The sequence below is a fragment of the Charadrius vociferus genome, unplaced genomic scaffold, assembly GCF_000708025.1.
Source record: "Charadrius vociferus isolate BGI_N301 unplaced genomic scaffold, ASM70802v2 scaffold453, whole genome shotgun sequence".
Classification (NCBI taxonomy): Eukaryota; Metazoa; Chordata; class Aves; order Charadriiformes; family Charadriidae; genus Charadrius; species Charadrius vociferus.
The window spans coordinates 362182-386230 of NW_009647575.1; the positions used below are offsets into that span (position 1 = coordinate 362182).

A 24049-nucleotide genomic window follows, 5' to 3' on the forward strand; every position below is an offset into this window, starting at 1 on the left:
GTCAGAGGCTAGCAGGGGACAAAGGCTGATTGAAGGTAGTTTGCATACACCAGACTATGGATAGATTGGGGTGGAAATAGCAGCACATTAGTGACAGCAGATAAAACAATGTTTAAAGAAGAAAGAATCAGAGAAGGTTGTCCATGAGATATCATTATTTATGGAAGAAAAATTGAATATCTCTAGAAGCAATAAGATGAAGGAAGAAGGACTAGTTTCTAAGAGGAATGTAATCTTAAACTTCACTGTACTTGACATAAAATGAATCAAATCCTTTCCATCCAGTAGAGTCTTTCTAATGCATTCCTCACTCAAAAACTATAAGCTAAGTTATGTCTTAGAATAGCTTTATCCAAGGTTATGGTGGTGATCTGTCTTGATTAAAAATTTCAAAAAGCTAGTGTAGTCATTAATGTATGAATGGTGTAAATTTTATGTTTATTGGTAGTATAATTGGAGTGTTTGCTCAAACATATGCACTGTGTATGTCCCAAACAGAAGTCTGTGCAAAATCAGGAATCCTAGAGGGGAGACATGATTTATTTCATATTTTGAAAAAAAACCCAGAAAATTAATTTTAAGTACTCCTAAGCCAGAGAAAGAAAGTCTGTGCAAAGTAATTTTAACCTAAGGGCAAAATAAAAAGCAAAACAAAGGATCTTACTTTTTCTCTTAATTAAAGTAATTAAATTCAGACCAACAGTGTTTATGGTGCAGTAAGTACAAAACTTAGACCAGTGGCTAAAGAAGTGCATGAAGCCTTTATAAAGCCCTATCATCACCAAAGTCCTACATTAAGGATAAAAGTAGTTTCTTCTCCCATTTTTAGACTTCTGCTTAGGGTGTGTTTCACACAAAAACCACACAGTCTCATTTAAAACCTCTCTTTTATTACTAAATAGGTTTGCTTAGAAACAGCATCTTTTCCCTTAGAGTGCAGAGGTAAAGCTTTTAACACATTGATAAACGTTCTCTTGTACTTTGTACAGTGCTGCAGTTAAGAAGAAGGTAAAGGTTTTGGCTTTTAAAAGAAGGTGTGTAACCAGAACTGTAATTTGCATTTGCAAATCCACGTGATTTTTACTGTTAAATTAAACCCAACAGCTTGTTTAAGTCGTCAGGGAGTGGTAGAGCTGAACAGAGGTGTAGCAGGTATTGCAGCTGAATTACAGGAGCTCTAAGCCACCCTTAAGGGAGACACACAGCAGGGAGGACCACTCACTGCAGAAAACTGTCAGCAAAATCTCATAGAAAACAGGCAAGTCTGGAAATACTAGTGCTAGTTGGACAAGAAATAGATGACAAGTTCTATGAGTATCTGCAAGAGATGTGTGTAAAATTTGTCACTACATGTGTATACAGGTATATTTTGAATAAGGGGATTGTAATTCCTTAGTTCTCGCATAACTAGAACTTTGCTCTTGTGGTTATAATGCCATCTGAAATTCTGAAGCATTGTATCCCTTTTTATGTACCTTTGCTTCTTTCTTAAAGCATATAAACCCTTCTTACAAACTTCATCTTGCTGTTTTTTATGCATTCTTAGACTTTTCAATTTTGTATATGAAAAGCTAAAACTTCTGTGTGGCTGTTGGTCAATGGAAGATCCTGTGTTACACTGCAAAGTGTAACCTGACCTTTAATACCTTCCCAAAAAGGAAATGCTAAGTGTCACACCCACAGACATCCAGGGCAGAGAGTAGAACAGATCCTGATGGGACTATGCGCAAAAGATGCGCACGCAATTCCTTGCCTTGAGGCATCCTCTCCAATGCCGTGGGTCCTCTCTGGGCTGGACTTTGTAGGTGGGCAGAGGAGGAGAAGGCTACTGGGCCTGCAGCTGGCACAGGAACTACTCCAGACTTGTTTTTTTTTAAAGAGGCCATTGGGAAATACAGGAACACCCCCTCTGGTCCGCAAGGGATTTTGCAGACTAGGCCACTTGCTGTGCAATGAAATTTGAATTTATTATGCTTTTTGTAAAAATAATAGTTTTCAATCACACATAACCCACTGCAGAAGAGACACTTTCTTAAGTATGGAAAGCAGTTGAAGGCCTGGAGACAACCTGAAGTTAAAAAATGTCTATTTTTAAAAAGTATGTTTTTGAAGAAAATAAACCTTCCCTCAGCCCATCGTTTAAGTGATTTATTCAGTCTTTATGTAGACTAGAATTTTAGACAGTACGTAATCCATCTGCTTACAGAGAAAGTTGTCATTCATTCGCCACCTGACAAAGAGAGCTACGCCGCGGCTTAACTACAGGTTCTGGCGCTGTCTGAGGGAAGGGGCAGCAGTTTGTATTATTTCAATTTTTGTAGTCCTTGGTTCTGTGTTTGCAAAGCTGTTTTAAATTCACTGCTAAGAGTCTGCCCAGCCACGTGAGCAACTATGTAGATGCTTAGTGTGGTGCAGGTCTTACTGATATCTTGCAGCAATGAGTTCCACAGGTTTTCACAGCCTACTGTTTGGAAAAATATCTTTTATTATTATTAGGTTTATGAATTTTCCATTTCAGTGGAGGCCCCTTTTCTCCTCAGATGAGGTAGGGTGAATAGTTCCTGACGTACGTTTTCCCCCTGCCATTTATTATTTTGTATACTTTGATCATGCTCATTCTTATTCACTTTTTTCTGTAAACATTCCCAATCCTTTCGATCTCTTTATCATTCTTACCACACATCTCTTTCTGATGTATCTTTCTTAGATGGGCTAACCAGTAATGAACAAAGTACTCCAGATGAGGTCAAATTATTGATGTACATAACAGGTAAAATCCTGGTCCTGTTGAAGTTGCTGGGAATTCACTAACATCTAAGGACTGAGGTTTCTCCTAGTGCTGTCACATTTCCTACGTTATTCTTCCTCCCATTTTTCATATATTTAACTTCAAAATTTGGCAGCTGAGACTTTAATCTAGAATCCTACATACACAGCATCCTCCATTAAATTGCTGTTAGTCCTCAGATTAGCAGTGTAGCTCTGTGCACAGGATTAGTTCCCTCCCCAGAATACTTTGATGAAAAGAGTCAAATTTGTCCTGATTCACATTTGTTACGGAACCACTCTTGATGTTAGCTTTGAATAGCTGAAACTGAGGGCAGCTCAGACTTTGAAACAATGCTGTGTGTTTACAGTGACCTTTAGCTGCAAAATCTGCTAAAATACATTATTTAGTATATGAAAGCAAACAAACAAAATTTTTGCCTTGGTAAATGACTGTCCATAATGTACTATGAATATGAGGCAAAACAAGTCAGAGCTTTTTTACAGCATCTGCAAAAGAAATCTGTTAACTTCTGTTTCCGCCCCAGAAACATTCAAGAAATGTTCAGATTGTTGCTGGCTAATAAATACAGTAAATGAAATGTTAATAAATCACCAGCAATTTAGCCTGACAATAACATGGATTGACTACATTGATTAAATTGATTATGTTTCATATATTTACAATATGTAGACACAAGCCTAATTTATTTTCTGAAGAGTTCAAGGTAGGTATCACTGGTTTAAAAAAAAAAAAAGGCAAACCAAAACAATGGAGTAATGTTTGTGGTTGCTATCTGCAATAATCTAATGCTGACAGAGAGCAGTATTTTATTTAGTAATTAACAGTGTAAAGGGGAGAGAAGCTGTCATGTTGGTTCTTAAGCTGGGGAATGTGATGAAAGATGATATCTGCGATCTCATCCTTTCCACTTGTTTAGGATTGTCAGGATGAGAAATGTCAGCATTATGAAAGCTCAGCTCTGCTCTTGATATGATAAAACCCTTCAAAAGCCAGTCTTTCTATCCCTCTCCCCCCTCCTTTCTCCCTCTCCCTCTCGCACTTGCTTTTTTTATTTATCCTGTTTTGTTAGATGGCAGAAATATAATTCTTTTCTTTCTTCCTATTATAAGCCACCATTTTTGTTTTATTATATGTTTCACAACCCCTAATGCCCCACTGAAAATTACCTTGTTAAATGACAGTGTTTCAAAGCCATGAATCCTTTCCACCATTCCCTCAGAGGTTTGAAACAGTCAACAGACTGTAAAGAATAAATAATAAAAAAGTATTGATTATTTTGATGACTGTGAGATTCAATTAAGTATTAATTTTGCCCTCCAGTGGACCTATCAAGGTATTCAAAAGGGAGGATTCAGCTCAGCTAAATGCGTGCTGAGTGCTTCAGCCTTAAATAGGGAGAAAATGTGTTTACCTACAGTATTTGAAGAGGAGTGCATTGATGCACAGAGTCCAATATTTAAGTGCTGTGCAAATTAAGCCCTGGTGACAGTGACATTGTTTTCAGCAATATGAGTATTGACTAAAGAAGTGCATTTGATGACAGCTTAAACTATTTGTATTGATTAACATTTTCATAGATTATCATGTGTCATATCAAATTCACTTTTCAGACATGAATACATTAAAAAACCCATAGGCAAACATCGACCAATGTGAGGACGGGACAGAGGGAACATGCTAACCAACCTACTTGCTTGCTGGTCACCTGTTCTCTGCATAAGAACCATTTAGGCATGAACTTTGCAATAAATAGCTGCCAGAAAGCGCAACAAGGTCACTTGTTCCTCTCCTTTTTTTTAGTTTGGTTTTTTTTTTTTTTTAACTCTGTTTTCCGTGCTGTTATGATATTATGCCTATTAGTTTGAAAACGGAGTAATAGAGTGCGCTTGGAAATAATGCCTGACCCCCAAATGTCCTCATTGAGCAGAAGATAAAACAGATCCAAATCATCAAGAAAAAAAATTAAATGTGTATATATATATGTGTAATGTTTTACGGGGGATATAATGTCGCAAACACAAGAATAATTGCAAACTGTTTGTGTAAGTATCTTCCGTAATTTTATCTTTTAAAAAATGGTTTCTGTTTTTTATTTTCAAAAGAAAAATGTGTGTTTATGTGTGTTTATGGACTTTGGGAGCATAGTATCCCAAAGACAGGAATAGTTAGAGGAAATCTGTCTCTCTTGAATGTGTGTAATGAAAAAGCTATTTGCTGCTGTGTATTTTCATAGAAATGCCGGAATGCTAGAAACTGTGTATTTGATTTTATTAATGTTGTACAGCTGAGGATGCCTCTTTAAATCACTACGGAGCGCTCGCAGGGTGCTCTTCTTCCGTGGCGTTGGAGCATACAGGAATTTCTTTTCTTACTACGTTAAGGATAGGGTGAGGTGTAAAAACATACACACACAAAAAAAGCACATCCCACAATTAAAGCTGTGTTGGTTATGTTGCTCTCATAGAAGTTTTTCTCCAAAGCATCCTGAATCTCTCACATGCTAGTTGAGCTTTAATAGGGTGGGGAGTAATGGAAAACTCATTGGATCTGTAATAGCTCTTCACTTGACTGCAGCCAGCAATAACAGCAGGAGCAGCCAGAGATAAGAGAGAGAGAGAGAGAGAGAGTGTGTGTGTGTATGTGTGTGTGTGAGAGAGAGGGAGTGGAAGAGAGAGTATACGCACACCAAAGCTGCCACTTTTTTTTTCCCCTCACTCTTTTTTTCCCCCCCCATCCTAGGATCCAATGATAGCTGGACAAGTCAGTAAGCCCTTGCTGTCACTGCGGAGTGAAATGAATGCAGAGTTGAGAGGTGAGGACAAGGCAGCTACTTCAGACAACGAGCTGAATGAGCCCCTGCTTGCGCCTGTGGAATCAAATGACAGCGAGGACACTCCCAGCAAGCTCTTCGGTAAGTCTGTCTAGGTATTTCATTTCACTGCTACCATGTTGTCCGGAAGAGCAATCTCCCTCCGTTCTTTTTTTCTTTTTTTTTTTTTTTTTTTTTTTTATGTTCGCTCAATTTTCTTGTAAGTACGAAGGAGTAGCTTAGAGCATGCAGCCCTCTGCTCCCATTGCAACTGGTTAACAGAATGACAGTGTCAGTCCTGAAAACTTTTGTCAACAATGAACTTATTTTATGCAAGTTGCAGACATTTTATGCTTTCTTTTGATCCCTGGTCTCTAATGTAAAAGAAATAGAGGGGGATCATTTTCTGAAGTAGTTTGTTAACATTTATTGCGTTAGGTGCTGATGTGTCTCATATGCTACCAGCTTTTTCTAAGGCTGGATTAAACTGAAAAGTTATCATTTTATATGGTACAGATAAAGCTGACTGAACAGAGCTTGAAACATTCCCATAGAAAACACTCTGTACTGAGTAAACAAAGGCTACCAAGGGTACTGCGCATGGAGCTAATGTTTTGGGAATTTAAATTAGAAATGAAATATTTCTCCTAAAGCCTGTGCAAAGAGAAATTACCTTTTGAATTTCTATTTATCTTTAAATAGTCTAGATAGTGCCAGATAAGTGTAACCTTTCACAGTCAAAACAATAGCAGCAAGAGTGGCACTCCAACACAGACATCTGTCATTCAAACGGATGACACCCTGTAAGCCAACTCAAGCAACTCTGATCTCTAATCAGAAAAGGGAGCAGAGTTGTTGAGGCGCGTGCTTGAGTGATAGATGTTGATAGATGTCTGAGCTGGAGCAGCACTATATGGTACACAGTGACATTTTGGGTTTAGAGGGACTGCTCTCCTGAAGGAGTTCCTTTTAATTATTTCCATTTGTGACATGAGACGAATGTTAATAGAAACAGAGCATTTCCTTATTTTACATGATCCTATGGGTGGAAGTTGAAGGGAAAAATATCTTGTTTAAAGGGAATGCAGCTTTGAGAGAGAGAACGAGAGCCCATTTTCTAAGATTCAAGTTTTGATTTCATAATCTGCAAGGAAATCTGTAGCAGTGTTCAGATTTCAGTATTCCAGCTACAGTATGAGCTGGAAGATTTTTTTAAACAAAAGAATACATGCAATTTTCTTTTAAAAACATCTTTACACCTTACTAAAAGATATAGCACAAAATGTTTTAATAAACAACTTCATAGAAAGACGGGAAAATAATAATAATTTAAAAAATTCTAAATTTAATTTCTGGATTACAGTAATGACCATTACTGAATATCACATCCATTTTTAAGCACCCTTTTAGTAATCTTTGTTTCCATGGAAAGCATAATTTCCATTAGCAGTTTGAATGTTCAAAAAGCATATAATAATTGTTTTAGTCCATTTCATCCAGGAAAGAATTGTAATGTCTAAAATTCAGAGGGCTGTTAGTTGTCTAGAGAAGTATAAATATCTTCAGCTGTGTTTATGTATTTTATTTGCTCAAATGTTTAGAGTGCATCTATTAAATATAGCAAAGCATATAGAAAACAAAGAGCAGACTTTTAATTTGAGGGTAGTGAAATGTCTGTTTGTTTAGTTTTAGATCTGCGAAGTCTTGTAATGAAAGGCAGGATATTTTTTGAGCCATTGTTATTTGGATGCTCTACAGTGATAGTGAAATATACACAGACACTTTCATTAGAGTTGCCGTGTGGGATATAGAAAAGATGTGCAACAATATCTTGTTTCCTTCTGAAATATAATTTATGTCCCTAAAAGCAGCAATGAAAAAGCTACAAATTAATATATTGTGCTGTTTCTGTTGGTGAGTGTAAGATGTTTGCTAGCTTGATCCTTATACTGCTAAAAAGACGTTCCCAAGTAAAAAAAAGTAGGTGAAATAGTTCAACTATCTGTGTATAAACTTATGTGCCATTTATCGAGGTTCTGTTACAATTACAACAGATGCTGCAGATGTTTTAGCAGCAGCCCTTGTCAGTTAATTTTAGTAACTTTGAGAACATAAAAGAAGGGACAATGGGGCTATTTTGATACACTTAAGAATCAAACTGAGCAAATTTAAAATAAACGTGATTAGCCTTTATGTCCCAGATGCATCCCTTAAGATAGATTTGCAGTAAGCATTTAAAATAATTAAGTGTAGTTTTGTTTAAAGCTCTGATACATAAATGTGGAGCATTATTCCGTAGCTGTTTCTCTTTGTTTAATGTTATGAATAGCGTGTTAGGAATGTATATTTTGGGCCTTTCTTTGCAGTCTCTGAAATTAAATTATTGGTGGACTTACTGACATGTGATAGCATAGAGATTGACAATTTTCTCCTCCAACTTTCTTTCATGTGATCAGAGATAATAATTTTCTTTTTACAATATAACATTTAATACATGCTGTGTGAAAATTTGCCCAAAATCTGTTAAGCAGGAGAGGGAGGAGCGTTTTAGAAAGTAAAGGGGAGGAGACAGGTCCATAGAGAACAAAGTTTTTCTACACTGCTACTTTCAGATTTTTTGAAAAAAATTGTGAAAATCATGTACTGATTTAGTTGGAATGAATGACCAGCATTTGAGTGTCTTGTTGATTTTAGCAATATTTCACGAGTCTTATTTTCACATTGATGAACAGAGTTGAATGATTAGATGGGAAGAGCTTTCCTCTTTCTCACCGGACACATTCCGCTTAGCTTTTTTTGATGGATGGGTTTATTTCTGCAAGGACTTGCATTGCTCACCTGTGCCTTTTCCTAAAATCCACCTCCTTTTCAAACTTCCTTGTTTCAGTGTTTCTCTGCATACCATACAAACAGTGCGTATTTGCTCTTTGTTTTGGTAGCAGACAGCACAGCTAATCATAAAAATGGCACCTCTTCAACAACAGTCCCTGCTGCAGGTGAGGAAAGTACAGGAGTACAATTAATTATACTTATTTTTGACTTAGGAAGATACACAGCAAACTTTTGTGTCTCCTGCGTGTGCTTTGCTATCAGTGAGAAAGCAGGTGAATGCTGCAGCTCCTTGGGTCTCAGAAATACCGGCAGGAGCTGGGATAAGTTTCTGAGGATCTAAAATAACTCCCACCTGAAACTAGTGCACAGGTGTCTGGGAAGATGCACTTTGTCACTGTGGTGCAGTTGTTACCTGCGAGTGATGACAGGAGCAGCTGTGATTAGAGGGGTTGTGCTTGCTTGTTGTTGGCTTGCTTGCTTTCCTTCTTTTGGTGGTTGGTTTTTGTTGTAGTGTGTTGTTGGTTTGGTGTTGGTTTTGGCTTTTTTAAAGAAAAAGCTGTCCTGTAGTCTGGGGGTTTGCATTTGTAATCCTCCGCTTTGTGTATTTATAGCAGTGGACTTTTGTGAATCTGCATACCGGTGTGCAAAAGACTTTTGATACTGAAATCATGTGAAACAAGAAGGGAGTAAAAAACATGGTGAATAATACTTTCTGAAGTGCAAAATGTTGGTTAAGGACTCTATCCTGACACACATTAGCTTAGAATTACAGTTCTGAAGTGTGGATTTAGCACAGCTACAGTGTTTCTGTTACAGAAATCCCAGTTTTCCTGAGCAGTATGAGGCGAAGTTGCTTTGCAAGAGATCTTGTGGTGTATTATTTACTCTTTAAAATATTTGTGAAGCAGTATCTTCTATTTTAATCGTATGATGTAATAAAGAAACAGAGAAACTGAGTCTGGCTGTTGACATTCCTGATGGTGTCATTTTCAGATCAACTTGTCTTACTGTGCAATATGCTTTAAAATAGTAACCCAGGCCAAATGCCACAGCTCTTACGAGACAAAGCTTTTGTTAATGCCAAGTAGTAGCTTCACTTGAATAAATACATTGGAATTTGACCCTAAGTTAATTAATCCTAGTTGCCACTTTATACAATATCTTTAAACAAGTTTAGAATAAGTTATGAAGGATTGGTCAGAAAAAATCTTAGTGAGAAAAAAACCCTTCATGTTTAGCTGTGTAATGTTACAACTATTGAGATTCAAAAGTTCGTGTAGACACCAGGGATATGCTGTGCATAAAATTCTCGATACAGTAAAAGTCCTGTGAAAGAACTGGCTGGTCCAAACACCTGTGGACTGAGGGTGGCTTTCCTGGAGTTAGATTCGGTCCTTAATTCATCCTTAATGGAAGGTAATTTGGGACATAATTAGATGATGGTAAAAAGAGAGCTGGGAATGCACTTGCATCTTAAGGTACTTTTACTGTATTTTAAAAAGTTGCTTTTTGAGATCAAGCCTGTAGTTCTATGCATCAAACTTATTGAAATAAATAAAGCTGTAAGTATATAGTGAGTGCAAGACCAAGCCTATAATTGTGGAGCACAAGTGTTTCCTATTTAATAATTGCAGGACAGCAAAAAATTGACTGCTAGCCTTTCTTTTTTTTTTTTTGGCTGGATAGTGAGTGCAAAACCCAACCCATAAATTTGGGGCACAAATGTTTTCCATTTTAAAAATTCAGGGCAGCAAAAAAATTACTGCTAGCCCTTTTTTTTTTTTTTTTTTGGCTGGCAAGGTTTTGTTCCAGTGAAATTAAATCTTAGGTTTCCTGTGCTGGATCTGAAGACTGTGGTTTCATTTGGTTCACTAGCATTTTTTTTTGCTTTTTTCATAATGCTGTGTATGCTTGAAATACGGAGCAGGGATATGCCAGTTAAATGAATCTGCACACATTTCCATAAACAAGGGTTTATTTTCAAACCCCTGCACTGGCTTTGGGTTTTTGTTTTCCTTTTCCATGCTGTTACCCATGTTTCAGAACTGCATGCATCTTTCTGTATAAGCATACACCTATATGCTGTAGCAGAACAGGGTAGAAGTTGTTTCTAGCTGATTGTGTTTTGCTCGTAGATCCCTTGTATTGCTTTTTAAGGAAACATACATTATCCAATTATTTTTTATTTTATTTTATTTTTTAAATCAGAGTTGTCTTGATTAGAATTTATGGCACTGGAGTCATTTCAGTTACAAAGGATAAAGGACTAAATTGTCTTTTACCTCTTGAGACAGTGGTCTCTGCAGGTCAGAGCAGAGGTCATTGCCAGGTTGCTGTGAGGAAGCTCACATTATCGTCATTAACAGTGTATCTAGCCCGTGGCGGGGAAAAAGGCCTGTAGACTAAGAGCTTTCCTTTCATCTCTGTATTTAAGGATGAGTCTCAGTGTTTTGGTTATATCCTTAAATTGTAAAGGCCTATAAGATCTGCCCATCAGGAACACTTTGATAAGGTTTAGTAATTTCAGTGAAAGAAAGCGGTGTGTGTTTGTCACTCTTTGCTGCATTTTAAAGTTCTAGTGAATGTTTCTGTTCTGATAGGGAAGTTCATGGCGGCCCAAATGGTCTTAATATTAAAATCAGAGCCTTCTTTTGGATGCAGCAAAAACTTGAAATATCTTTAATCTGCATATAAAGATTCCTGTCTCTTCACCTAATTTTATTCAGTAATTTCCACATTGTGGATGCTTTGTTCTGTGACGCTATCGGTTTTCCATGCCATGCGTAAGGGCCATAGGGACTGATCCTGCTAGTGCTTGAATGTGTAATACTTTTATTAAAGCAGGTAATCTGTGGATTAGGAGCACAGTTTCATTACAAAGACTGTGTCAATGAGGAATGTTAATGGGTGGCATGTTTACAGAACTGGATCATTATACAGGCTTGTAAATCCATTTTCTAAAATGTAGTGGTGTCTTGCTCAATTAACGGATAAGTTTTCAAAGAATCTGAAGATCTGGCTTTGTGATTGATTGATTGTTATTTCTGAAGGATATTTTTGACATGAGCATTTTAAAATAGGTGTTTGCAAACAGTTAGGAACTTGGAATAACTACTCTGAATAATGTTATTGTCTGATTCCTTGGCAGAGTTCTTACTGAAGTCAGTGGGGGATGCACTTGTGAATGGGGAGTAAATGCTCATTAAAGCCTAAAAAGATGTTACGACTATTTAAACACAAAGCACGATGCAATGGTAAGATAGAAAATCCATCCTCAGCTCAGCGTTCCTGCTGTGCCTAGGTATCGCAGGTAGCTCAGGCAGTGGTGGTACTGATGCTAGCACGTATATTCCAACTCTGAGGAGACTGGAGTCTTATTCCTTTAACCTTCAGCGAAAGCAATATTGGGCTGACGAAGGGCAAATATTGCAGCCCCACTTACAAATTTCCTTGCTTGTATGGAAATAAATCGGTCTCTTATTGCTGTGCCTGAATTGTGGCAAAGACAGCCTATTTAAAAAAAGCAAACAAACAACAAAAGGTGTTTTGAGTATAGTGAGAGATAATCGTTTTTTTAAAGACAATTCTGTTCTCATGAATTTCTAATTACTTCTTTGCTAATTTTTTTTTGAGCTAAGTATATTATGTATTTCTTAAATGAGGCTTGAAGTCTGATTTTCTGTATTTATATACAGAATAACTAACATTAGAGAGGGAAGGAAACAAAGAATGAAATCCTCGTATGTAATTGGTATGACTGAATGACAAATAGTTCATTTTTAATTAGTTAATCTTTCTTCTCCCTGTCTTTGAAGTTATAAAAATAACAACAAACAAACTTGTTTAAAAGCAACATAAATGGCTGGCTGTTTCAAAGGGGAGTTGCTGGCTACTAGACAGTAAACAGGTAATTTGTGAAAGAACTGTTACTTTCTTTGATTGAGATCCTTGCCGGTTTGTGTTTTGAGATTAATAATAGATCAGACACTTGCACATTAAAAAGGAAGCAAACATAGAAAAGAGAAGGAAGAAGAATTGGATGTTTCTGTTGGACTTCACATGATTAAGCAAGTTCTCCATGGAAATGTGCGGGTGAGGCAGATGGAGGTGCAAAAGATTTGCCCAAATGTGCACATGGCACCACTTAACACCTCTCTTGATTTCCTTATGCTAAACAAAGAGGTAGCAAGTGCTTATACCAAGCTGGCACCCTGTCAGGGGGCAATCTGTATAAAGTTTCCTGCTGTCAGGTTAATAAATTTTTTAAAAATATCCAAAGGCAGAGGTAGCTGTAGGAAGCTCATAGTAACAGTTGCCATTCTCCTGTGGATCATTTTTCTCTTTAATATCCTATGTAGTGCTTGGTTTTCCTTGTTGTGTTGTCTTCCTAGGTTTTGTTCTTTCTGACATTTGTGGGTTCTTCTTTGTTTTAATTCTTATTCCTCGCTAAGCTGTTTCTTCTGTTGCATCCATCACCTGTGGACACATTTTTGGGGGAGAGATGGTCAGAGGCTGGGAAGATAAGCTTTATGGCCTTTTATACTTTGATTTAATTGCATATTCAGTATATTAATGTTTCTTCCATTAAGGGTTTATTTTCTGACTTTTTCTATAACTGCCACTAGCACTACCAAAATAACATTATTTTGCTAATTAAAAAATAATTTCTGCTGAGCTCAGTGGTAGAAGTTACATTTAAATGACAATTAAATGAGAAAATTAATGCTGAACAGGGTCAAGAGCAGAATAAAATTAAATGTGTCATAATTTGTGCGTTTCAACAGGAATATTATTTTGTCATGGAAATGGTTTGATATTTGTTAGCCTGAAGTCTCATTTTTATCTTTTTCCACCATATAAAACCCAAAATCAATATCAGTATGAAACAAAGGAAGATTTGTATTGTGACACGTCCTGCTTTATGTTGTGATACTGCTTTGATGCTCTCGGAAGCAGGACTAAGCCCTTTTACTTTGAAAGCAGAGGTCATCTAGAGAAGAATAGTACCTCATCCCGTCTGGCTAAATAAAACCTGCTGTTTTCAGACCGACTGAAATTTGGTTCGTTCTCTAGATATTGCAGGGATATCCACATCTACCAAATCAATGCATAACGCATACCCCTGCTACTCTAAAACATGTTTGTTTAACACAAAACTACTGCTTGTCTATTCCTAAAAGTAGTTTGGATTTCTGTTTTTATTTTAGAATATATAAGAAGAGTTGTTGCAAGAGTGGGAGTTTTGTTTTTCTTATCAGATGTCCTTTCTTTTCAGAAAGGTAAACCATCATTTTAATTCCTGAACAGTTTTAAGATGTCTTGAGGAAAATGTTATGTTTCAGAAAACAGAGCAATCGTGCTACTTGAAAGTGACTACAGAAGTTATATATATTTATTTAATATATATATATATAAAATTATCAGCCAATGTGACTGGAGTATGATGTAAATTATTTTAATGCAATAAAAAAAAAATAATAGAGTCCTAAAACAATTCCATGTTACTTTGAAGGTTCAAATGTTACACAAATAAGAAATAAGGGGTTTCCTATATTAAGAACAGTATTCACTACAGCAACCTGTCACTAGATTACTTCTTTGAAAACCAGCATGGAGTTTATAGAAGCGCATTAATACTAGGTTTTAAAAACATCTTTGTGCTTTTCAGTTCAGATGGTGTTTGTATGGTTTGATGACCATTAGAGATTCTATTAAGTCATCTCCCAGACCGCACTGGACGCACAGCCTAGGCTGTTACTCTCAACACAAATGCCAAGGCTTGTAAAGTAGAGGGTCCGTAAAAACAGAAGTGCCAGCTTTCCTTTCTGCCCCTCTCCTTTACAGCCAGGTTAGGATCCATACCCCTCTCTTCTTCTGCTCATTGGTGTGTGTGCACAGCTGGAAGCATATACAGCTGTGCATGGGCAGTTGTTGCTCAGGTCTACTCGAGTGCATTTTGCCTCTGTGCTGTTGAGGTCTGCTTTAAGTTTCTGTGCTTTGTTTGAAGCTTAGCGTTTGGAGAGGTTTGTTCCTTGAAGAGGATGATCTAAAACCTGTGTTTAATCAAGAAGCCAGAATTGCTTTTCAGTAAATATACCTTAAGGCATACTTTAATATATTGTACTATTAAGTATGTGTAATTATTTCTTGAGATAGCACAGTATTAACTGGAAAGGAAGAAAGATCATTTAAATTCAGTCTAATCTCTTGAGCAAATACAATATGGAGCAGTTTTTGTATTTTCTTTTGCATACAATTAGGATTTATTCACATCGTGTAGAGATGTCATGTTTGCTCAGTGATTTGAATAAACATGAGGCCAGATTCTGACAGGTCTCAGGTGACCGTCCATCACGTATACAGGAAGACCATCGATTTCAACAGGGTATTCATCCTATCAATACTTGCATGCCAGTCCGTGGCCTCCACCTCTCTAACGTGGTCACTGCTCCACAGCTTCCCATGTTCTGGAGCTAAAATCAGCTAAGCAACCATGCTGACAGGAAGGAGCAACCACTCTATAATTATGCTGCCTTCATATTTAACAAAAGATGAATTATTGAACCGGTCCCAGGGTTACCGTGGGTTTCTGTTACGCCATGCAGGTATGCGTATGTATTGCAGAGGTTCTGTGACTCCATCTCTGCTGTTTTGCTGGGGGGAAACAGGCAGTAGCAGTGGCAGAACAGCATCTAACCTGCTGCAGGGCAGAGATTGTGTGTCGGTGTCTGAACCTATGTAAAGCTATAAAGCTTCCATAAAGGTGTAGAAGTTTTTAGGTGATTTTTATGGGACAGTTAGAGCGGGATTATCATAATTAGGCATTCAAAAATAATTAAGGACCCTAAATGGTAATTATTACTGAAACAAAATCATGACTAGAAAAATCAGCAGTGATTAAGATGGGGGAGAGGAGGAAATTGGACAGATATATATGAGCTCAAAGGTGATTGTAAATGTACAGGCTTGATATTTCTCCTCCTTTCTTATGCTTCCTTGCCTGAAATCATAAATATTTGGGACTGGATGTCACAAATCTCTCTGAAGGAAAAATGAAATTTACAACTGGAAGAAAGCAGAAAAAGAAAATATTTAAAAATATTTTTCTACTAATTGAATATATTTTACTCTCATAAGCACAGTAAATTAAATGATAATATCCAACAAGAAAAACATCTGCATAAGTAATTTGGGTTGTTATGTTTTTTTCCTTAGTATGAAGAGTGTGAGGGAAACTCTTGTGTGGCTCTATTGCTGGGATTTGATGCATTGCTTTCAGAGTCTCCTTATTTTAACTGCATGGATACAGCACAGTGAACCTTCTCATAACAGTTGCTGACCAAAAAAAAAAAAATATCTTTCAATCAGCTGGTTCTGCTCACTCTCCCCCAGCCCCCACATCTCTTTGCTTTTATGAGGCAATGAATAAAAGAAGGACCAGATGATGCAAAGGTTTACTCGGATGAGATGTCCTAGTCAATGAGCAACTTTGGATTTGCAGGACTCCGTCTTGTGACCCTGGACCTCAAAGGGATTGAGTTCGGGGGCTGAGCCTTTCTCACATCGCTGTTATTTCATTTGTGTAAAAGGATGGTTGGGATATTTTGAATAGCACTTTACATATTTCAAGCTTGCATGTGGCAGCAGACCCCCATCTGGTATAAAGGCTGGTGTGCTTCACGACACGTGGTGCATCCTCCTAGCAGCAGCAGTGGGGCTGTAGAGTGGAAGGGAGATGGAGGGGCAGAGGGAGGGTTTTGTTTTATACTCTGAAAATTCAGGAGGAAAACATTCATGCTTATCAGAAGGAGTAGAATCAGGCCCTTTCTTGCAATGATTTTAAAAAAAATAATTAAAAATTAAATCTCTAGGTTCTGGTCAGGTTTTTTGTTATTTATTTTTAATAACCTATTCTTCTGGTTTTGTATTCTCTTTTCTGTGGGTTCATATAACTGCTGTATTTCAAACCAGGTTAAAAATCTTTTTTTTTGGGGGGGGGGAGTGGGAGGCACCAGGGGCATGGGGGGAAGGGGAGGGTTCCCTAAAAGACAGCTCACTGTTTTATTTTGTTTATATCTGATATTTCTTACGGTATTCAGATGGTTGTAATAGACTAGCACAAGAGCTGCATGTCTTGTCATCTGTACTGTATCAATACGTTTTTATAATGATACAATAACCTGAACCCTGTAACAGTTTATGATCCATTTGAGAATTCTTATGGATTCTCAGAGTGACGGAGACCTGAAAAAAGAACTTGACTGCTTTCGCAAAACTGGTGCTGTGACAGGAAAAACTAGTGCGCCTGTGATTTAGTTGCTAAGGAATCATATTGATCTGATTCGTCATTAAACTTTTAAGTTTGGGGAAAAAAAAAAAGTCAAGCTGGTTGAAGATGGAAAAAACAGTGATGTGATTGTGAGGGTCTGCAGTACAGGTAAACTGTGCCATACTACTACTGATATTGATTTTTTATGATTAATAAATATGATTTTATGCATTACCCATGTACTGTATCTATAATAGTGCTTTTTTTAGAGCAGAAGAAAATTGCTTCTTGCTCCTTATTTTTCATTGACTATTTTTAGTCAATGATAAATAAAGAACTTTAACAGCACTCTGAATACAGGAAAGACAGGACTTTAAAACAGAAACATAGCAGTAATGAATAACCACACAGTGAACTACACACACGCAGCCATCTTAACATTTGTAATGGTGCTAATTTCCTACTGCTTTTTAAAATATGCTTCCACATGAGCTCTCAAAAACCATAAAAGCTTGGCATGTAAAGTAAATTGTTTGTCACTTGCTGACGACCTGCCATATTTATTGTCAGGAGAAATGGACATTAGTTGGAAAAGCAGTTGTTAAAGGCCAAACAATTTTTAAAGATGGCAAAGATGTGCAAGGGCTTTCCTTTTTCTAACAATGAGCCACCCCTTCAGACATCAAAAGACAAGATAATAAGACACTTCAAGCACAATTCAAGATTATATTCAACATCTAAAGGCTCATCTCTTGTCAGTTTGCATTTACTCTCCCAGGGATGTGATGCTTCTATCATCATTCTGTCAAGAGGAGTCTGGCAGAAGCGATGAGGGCCCCTCATTTCACACACTTAGTGTTTTTTATCAAATAGCCCACACTCATTCTGATTCAGCCAAAATGGAGGGATAATTTGAAGAAGGTCATGCACAAGTACAAAAATCTTGTGCTGATTTGTGTGATTAGAAGGCATTAAAATTGCACGTTTACGTTAGTTCTGAGATGTTTTGTCACTTTATTTAGTAATATACTGCTGAAGCATTAAAAATGTTTTTTTAAAGAAAAAAAAGGAAGTTTGCTTAAAACAACACACACGATTATTTAGCAAATATTTTGAACAGTGAGCTATTCTAAATGGCATTGTTTTAATGTAACCTTAAAATGCATTCACTTCCCCTTTCCCCTTTGGGAGTGGGATGTTCAAGAGCTCCAGGGGTGAAATCTTGGCCCACTTGCACACATTAGGATTTTACTCACTGGTGATTTCATCCTTGGAAGTTTTGTTTGGGTAAGGATTTAGGAGGCTCAATTCAGCTTAATATCAATATAAAGGGAATAATGTTAACAGCTTATGTAGGCATACCTAAGTACAGGCTAAAACAGTACAACACCACTAGGGTTACCTAGAGATGATATTTAAATTATATCATGCAAGATCTTTCATTTGGCACGTAGGTGTTTTGCGCCCTTATCCCGTTCAGTTTTACATTGGGCAGCTGATGTGGACCATGTTCTTCTGTAAACCAGAGCTGTGACAATGTGTGCTGTCTGAGGACGTATTTCCAGTCTCTTACTTCCCCTTTTCATTCTGCAGATTTGTAATACGGCATTATTTGTGCTATTCATGCTAACTTTTTCAGTGAATTGAGGGGGGTGGTTGTTCTGTGTTTTGGAGATTCATAAAGGAAGGAAGGTGATGTGTCCACAGAAGCAGTTTTTTGATTGTTTTTATAGGGCTTAGGTTAGTGATGAAAGTACTGGTTACTAGAGACAGCGTTTGGAAAGCAATTTTATTAATCCTAGCAAAATAATTTGGTGTGACAGTATTCTCAAGTACACCAGAATAACACCTGTAGAGCAGTGGTCACCAAAAGATTTTGATTGTTAACAAGCTTTTGAGCATGGACCCCCAATATACCTACATTTATTTATAAATTATATATATGTACTACTGTAGTAATATGTACAACATAAAGTTTACAAAAAAATAGATATTAAAAAAGGATGAGATAAAGGTGAAATAAACACGATTCTAAAAATATATTTAAATTTTATTGGGGGGAAAAAAAAAATTCTTCCTGCACCCCAATGGATTGCCTTGCACACCCCTTTGGCGCATGCATACCCCATGTTGGATAACACTGCTGTAGAGGACTAAGAAACTGAAATGAAAATAAGTAAATTGCCTGTCTGTCTAGGCATGCTGTGCTCAAAATCCTCACTGAAATGGGTGGGCCAAAAGCTGTATTTATTTTCATATCTGCTGCCTTATTGAATTCAGTGTCGGTCCCCTGAAGATGAGTGAGGGCAGAATTTGGCTCTTTGTAATTTCCACTGGCTAAGTAAAGTGGAGTCCTGAGAAGGATATTGAATCTGTTTAAAATGTGCAGTCACTTTGCTTGTACAGACTCTTAGCTTTTCAGGAAAGAAAATAAGACTGGTGCTTTAGCAAGCTTTTTTTGGCATCTCTATTGGATGTCATGAATGAAACTTTTCTGAGGATTTCTTTTGTGGTACATATTATTTTCATGTCATCTGGATCTTGCCACTTCTTGTCTTGGCATTACACAGCTCTTTTTGCTAACAAGGGATATGAGGAGCTGACAGGGAGAGACACAGAAAGGTGGGATGGAGTAAAACTGTTTTCCTTATTTCTGACTTTGATTTAAGCAACAAAAATAAAAGACTGGATTGTACTATCAGTGTATCTTGTGCCTGAAACAGGCTCTAGTACACAAACCATCCATGGACCATGTAACAAGGGGGGGCCAGGCGTCTTCATCTCCCATTGAAACCAATAGGATGTGAGGCTGTTTAACCCCTCTTAGAAAGGAGCCACTGCTGAGGGACTCGGCTGCAGCTGCTCTGAATTTTGAATCGGGAATTTGTCAGCTCTGATAGGAAGGAAATGGGAAGGAACATGCGTTTGGCCTCGTGGAACAAAAAAAATCTCTGCTCTATGGCTTGCCTTTGCACAACACTGAAGAAAAGGTAACCTGCAATCATGGTGCATTCCAAGGGTTTTCACCGGACAAGAAACTGCAAGGGAATTGGGAAGCTGTGAACAAATTGTCAAAAAGACAGATGGAATTGCTGACTGACCTACTGGTAAGATACGCTAACAACTTCCACCTCAGTGGTACGGTATTTATGCTGCAGTGCAGAGTGACTTCTCAAAGGAATTTGCTCTCCTATACATGTAAATGCCTTTGTGTATATAATATATCAATGTAGTGTGCAGTATTTCTAGGGAACTTGTAAGGAGAAGTGAGTGTGCATTTAAACAGCTGCAGATATTTAAACTGCCAGACTGTTATGTCCAGAATAAACAGCATTTTTTTTTTCTCACTGAAAAGGCTTTCCTGCTTTATTCATAAGGCCTATCTATATTCAGAAATTTGGCTCCTTTCTGCTGAATTATTCTGGCAAGAGCTTACGGCTGTTTCCACATCAGTGTGATTCTCTGTGCATCCACTTCTGCTCTGCTCCATGCTGTCCACTGGAAGACCAGCATCCTCAGAGACTGAATGGGGAGACAAGGGAGATGCTTCCTTTGCAGGATGCTTTTGTCAAAACATTAAGGACTGGAAAAGGTTGAAGGGCAAATATGACCAAAAGGCAGCATGAATATAGTTGTGCGAGATCTACAGTACTACCGTAGAGTGCAAGTGGTCTCTCGAAAAGGCTCATATTCTGAACAGAATTTGGTTTCTAATAGGACAGGATTTACTTGCTAAGCTTTTACGAGGTCTGTGGGCCAGCTCAGGCCTGTTTCATTGTCATCTCTTTCAGTGGAAACATATGGGCTCATACTGACTCTGATTGCTATGTGTGTGTAACTATCTTGGTGAAGTTGCTCCCTGGTAGTTATATTCATTAAAGATCAGATCCTCAAAAGCTGTAGCACATGGGAGGGGAGAGAAGAGTGACTGCAAAGTTACAGGGCCCTCAATATAAATTCAGCTCTGCTTGAAAATGGTCTAGCTTGCTTGTATATTTTCCTTACTCAGTTCCCTCGTTGTTGCTATAGGAGCATCCTCTGTGCCTGGGGATGTTGTCCTGGTAGCCTTCTTCTCAAACATGAATGTGCAGAAAGCAAACACAAGTAAAAAGTACTGTTAAAGGTCTGTAAATTGTTTTCCATCTGCTGTCAGACCCCAAATTGTGGAAGTTGTAGGGATACATCCAGGGACGCTAATGCAGATGCTCAGTGCCAGCAAACAAACTAAGCATTCACACATTAAGCAACAACTCTCTGAAAAGTATTTAAACTGAGCTATTGTGGAGTCCATTGGAAGCATTCACAGTAGGATCCAGGATATGAAAGTGAATTCCCATAAATTAAGATCGAGGAGCCACTATGTTTAAGGCATTATGGATGTATTTTTATCTTTCTACCTATCCTCCTACCGTTAACAGGGAAAGGTAGTAGCTTTCGCTAAAGTAATTATATTGATTTGCCCTGTGCTGCGCACCCAGCTGCTTTCTGAACCCTCTCTAAGCTGTTCTGGCAAGAATTACCTGGTGCTTTAGAGAGAGCATCATGTGATAGAAAGTTCACATGTAAAGTTGTGAGGAGGACTGCAGTTGGTGTGCACAAGTATAGTGTTTATAAAGCATAAATATTAAAAACTAAGCAGCTTTGTTAATATAAAAAATTAACTTGAAAAAGCTGCAAATGTAGCAAATTTGATATTAATTGTGCATTTTCAATGACCACGAAGGCATCTTTCCCCAAAAGCCTGCACTAATATGCAAAGAGGCTGGGAGGAGCATGCACTTATGTAAAGTAAGAGCCTATTTAAGCTCTTGCACAATGACACTTTGAGTGATTCTGCATGTCTCTAGGTTAGTTGACTGTGCATTGTTTTCATGGGTAAGTGGAAGTGAATAAGCATGCATAAATGTGTTTCTGAAGATACAATTCAACCTTTTTGTGTTACCATTCAACTGTGTTTCTTTTTAAACTGTCTCTGACTGTGGCATCTCCTCTTAGAAAATTCTTGCCCAACAAAGAGCTCATCACATCATTGGTAAGATTCTGCTAAACAAACACTGAATCACACAGGATATTAGTTCCTGACAAACACGTGCACATGCTCAAGAAGTTGCACTTACCCAGTTTTGTGAATGCTTTTGTGGGTTTTCTTTTGAAGTGGAGCTGTTGTTCAGGCTTAGTAGAATTATTGAAATTATTGAGCTAGCTACTAAATAAATAATGAAACCTGGCTATGAAATAAAAGTCTTGCATTTTTTAAATCATTACCATTCTTAAGTATATCTCACTCCCCTGAAAAGATTTTCACCAGCTCTTCCCTCAGAGGCAGGAAGAACACCAGTAGCAAGCTGTAAAAAACCAACGGTTTTGCAAATTCCTCTCTCCGTGCCTCCCTGGTGCCTTAAAAGCCAGTCTCTGACACCAGAATTTAAGCCATACATGCCTGAAAAACACTGGTACTAAACTGTTCAGTTTTGCTGAGGAAGCTTAACAGCTCTGAACACAGGAAAAACCATGTGCTGATATTAGTCAGGTGCAATAGCAGGCGCTGAAGGTTGTTCTCTCACTTGTACTTTGCAAACTGTGAATAATTTCAGTGAATGCTGGAATTACTTAGCAATATTACGTTTCTGCTTTACTCTGTGTTTTGAGTGGGAAGACATATGACAATTTCTAGAAGATGGGAAAAGTGCTTTTTCTGGAGGTGGCCAGCCCATGTTGAATGTGTTTGATGTGACCGAGTCTGCAGGTTTCAAGTGTGTAATCCAGCCCAGGAGTGACTTTAGAAAGCGTGCCCCCCCAAATGTTTCAGAAGATGTTACAATAAATTCAGTTAAAATTCAGTAAAAACAAGCGACACTGGATACAGCTTTAAAAAGTCGGTCTGTAGCAAGTAAAGGCTTAAGAGGTAGCAGCTAGAATTGGTCAGAGAAAATGAAGCCTGTTTAATATAGTTACAGCTATTTCTTTCATTGTTTTTTTTTGGTGAATGGGCCTTTTTGGTTCCAACATGAATTAGAGGGAGACACGTGAATGCCTAGAGAGTTGGCTGTATCTGACCTGCAGTGAAGCTCAGATGCTGGTATAAAATAATGGGGTAATGGAATTTGTGGCATTTTGAATGTAAGTATTTCTCAAGTCAGCTGGTGGAGGAGGGGTTTTTAGTACTGTTCTGTCTTAGTCCTTTATTTGCAAAGGACTGTGCACAGAGGCAGAAGCAGCAAAGACTGGCTATTTGTCGGTCTTCCAGAAAGACAATTTGGTTTAACTATTAGCATGTCATAAAATGCATAGAATATATGGGGAGATCTGTTGCAACACTGGGATCATGCTCAGTGACCTTTCTTATTCCCATGCTGTGATATTGGTTCTGAAATAACTCTCCAGTCTTTCCAGCCCAACCTGCCTTTTCTTAGAGAGAATTGTCATGTAACAGCAGATAAGAGCCAAATCTGCTTGTTTAATGAGTGGTGACAAATGACAGTGGATTCAGATAGAATGTATATAAATGTGTCTTCCTGCTGGAAAATACAACTTATAAATGTAGTGCTTCTAAAACAATCAATAGTCATTTAGGAATGATTTTTTGTAGGTCATTTTGCTGGACTGTGACTGTCCACAGAGGGGACTTCTGTGATGCTGCCAATGTTGCATATTTTAGCTGCAAGAAGCATGGTGTTTTACATGAACTGTGCTTGTTTACTCTGCTTTATTTTTCTATGATGTAATTTTATTTGAAATAATAATCATGCATTTTAGACAAAGCAGAGACCAAAAAACACCATCAAGAGTTCTTAATGTTATTGTCATAGCAATACCATGCTGCATTGCTTAAAATTTTTTAATAGGATGTTTAGCAATAAAATCCAACTCAATAACATGAAATGCTAAAACACTCACCTCTCAGTTTGCTTAGTTGGAATTCATGGAAGCTTGTACTCCAGGCTGTGTGATGGGGATGCATGGCCTGTAAGTTGATAGAGAGGTGTTTTGCTGTAAGGATATGATAAACTGTTGAGGGAAGTTAAGGGAGGCTTGCTTAGGGTGGTGGCTGTAAGTAATAGCTCCAGAAGTGTTGTGATCCATCCTACCAGGCCCTGATCTGGGTACCAAGCAGCACCTTCAGATGCCGGTATGAGAGAGCAAGAGGTGCAAGGTAGCTGAATGAAACCCACACAAGAATTTGGCATATCTGGAGACTGTGTGTGTAGTAAAGTACAATGGCTGTACATCTGAAGAAGTACTTAAAAACCTTTAAAGCCAACCTGTTCTTTGTGATCCTTGTCTCTTTGGGAAAGACTGGGGTTGGGGAGGATTCCAACGAAAACCTGTGGGGATATTGCTCTCCCTT

The 24049-nt window shown here is 37.8% G+C and overlaps 1 protein-coding gene across 1 annotated transcript in view; it reads left to right on the forward strand.

Moving 5' to 3' along the window:
* The first annotated feature begins 2355 nt into the window (after positions 1–2355).
* The window catches only part of POU6F2 (POU class 6 homeobox 2), a 259875-nt gene continuing 238181 nt past the window's right edge, over positions 2356–24049 (forward strand). The window contains exons 1-2 of the mRNA XM_009880920.1: positions 2356–2367; positions 5531–5702. Coding sequence (XP_009879222.1) covers positions 5537–5702 — 166 coding nt within the window. The 5' untranslated portion in view covers positions 2356–2367; positions 5531–5536. The remainder of the gene's footprint in view (positions 2368–5530; positions 5703–24049) is intronic.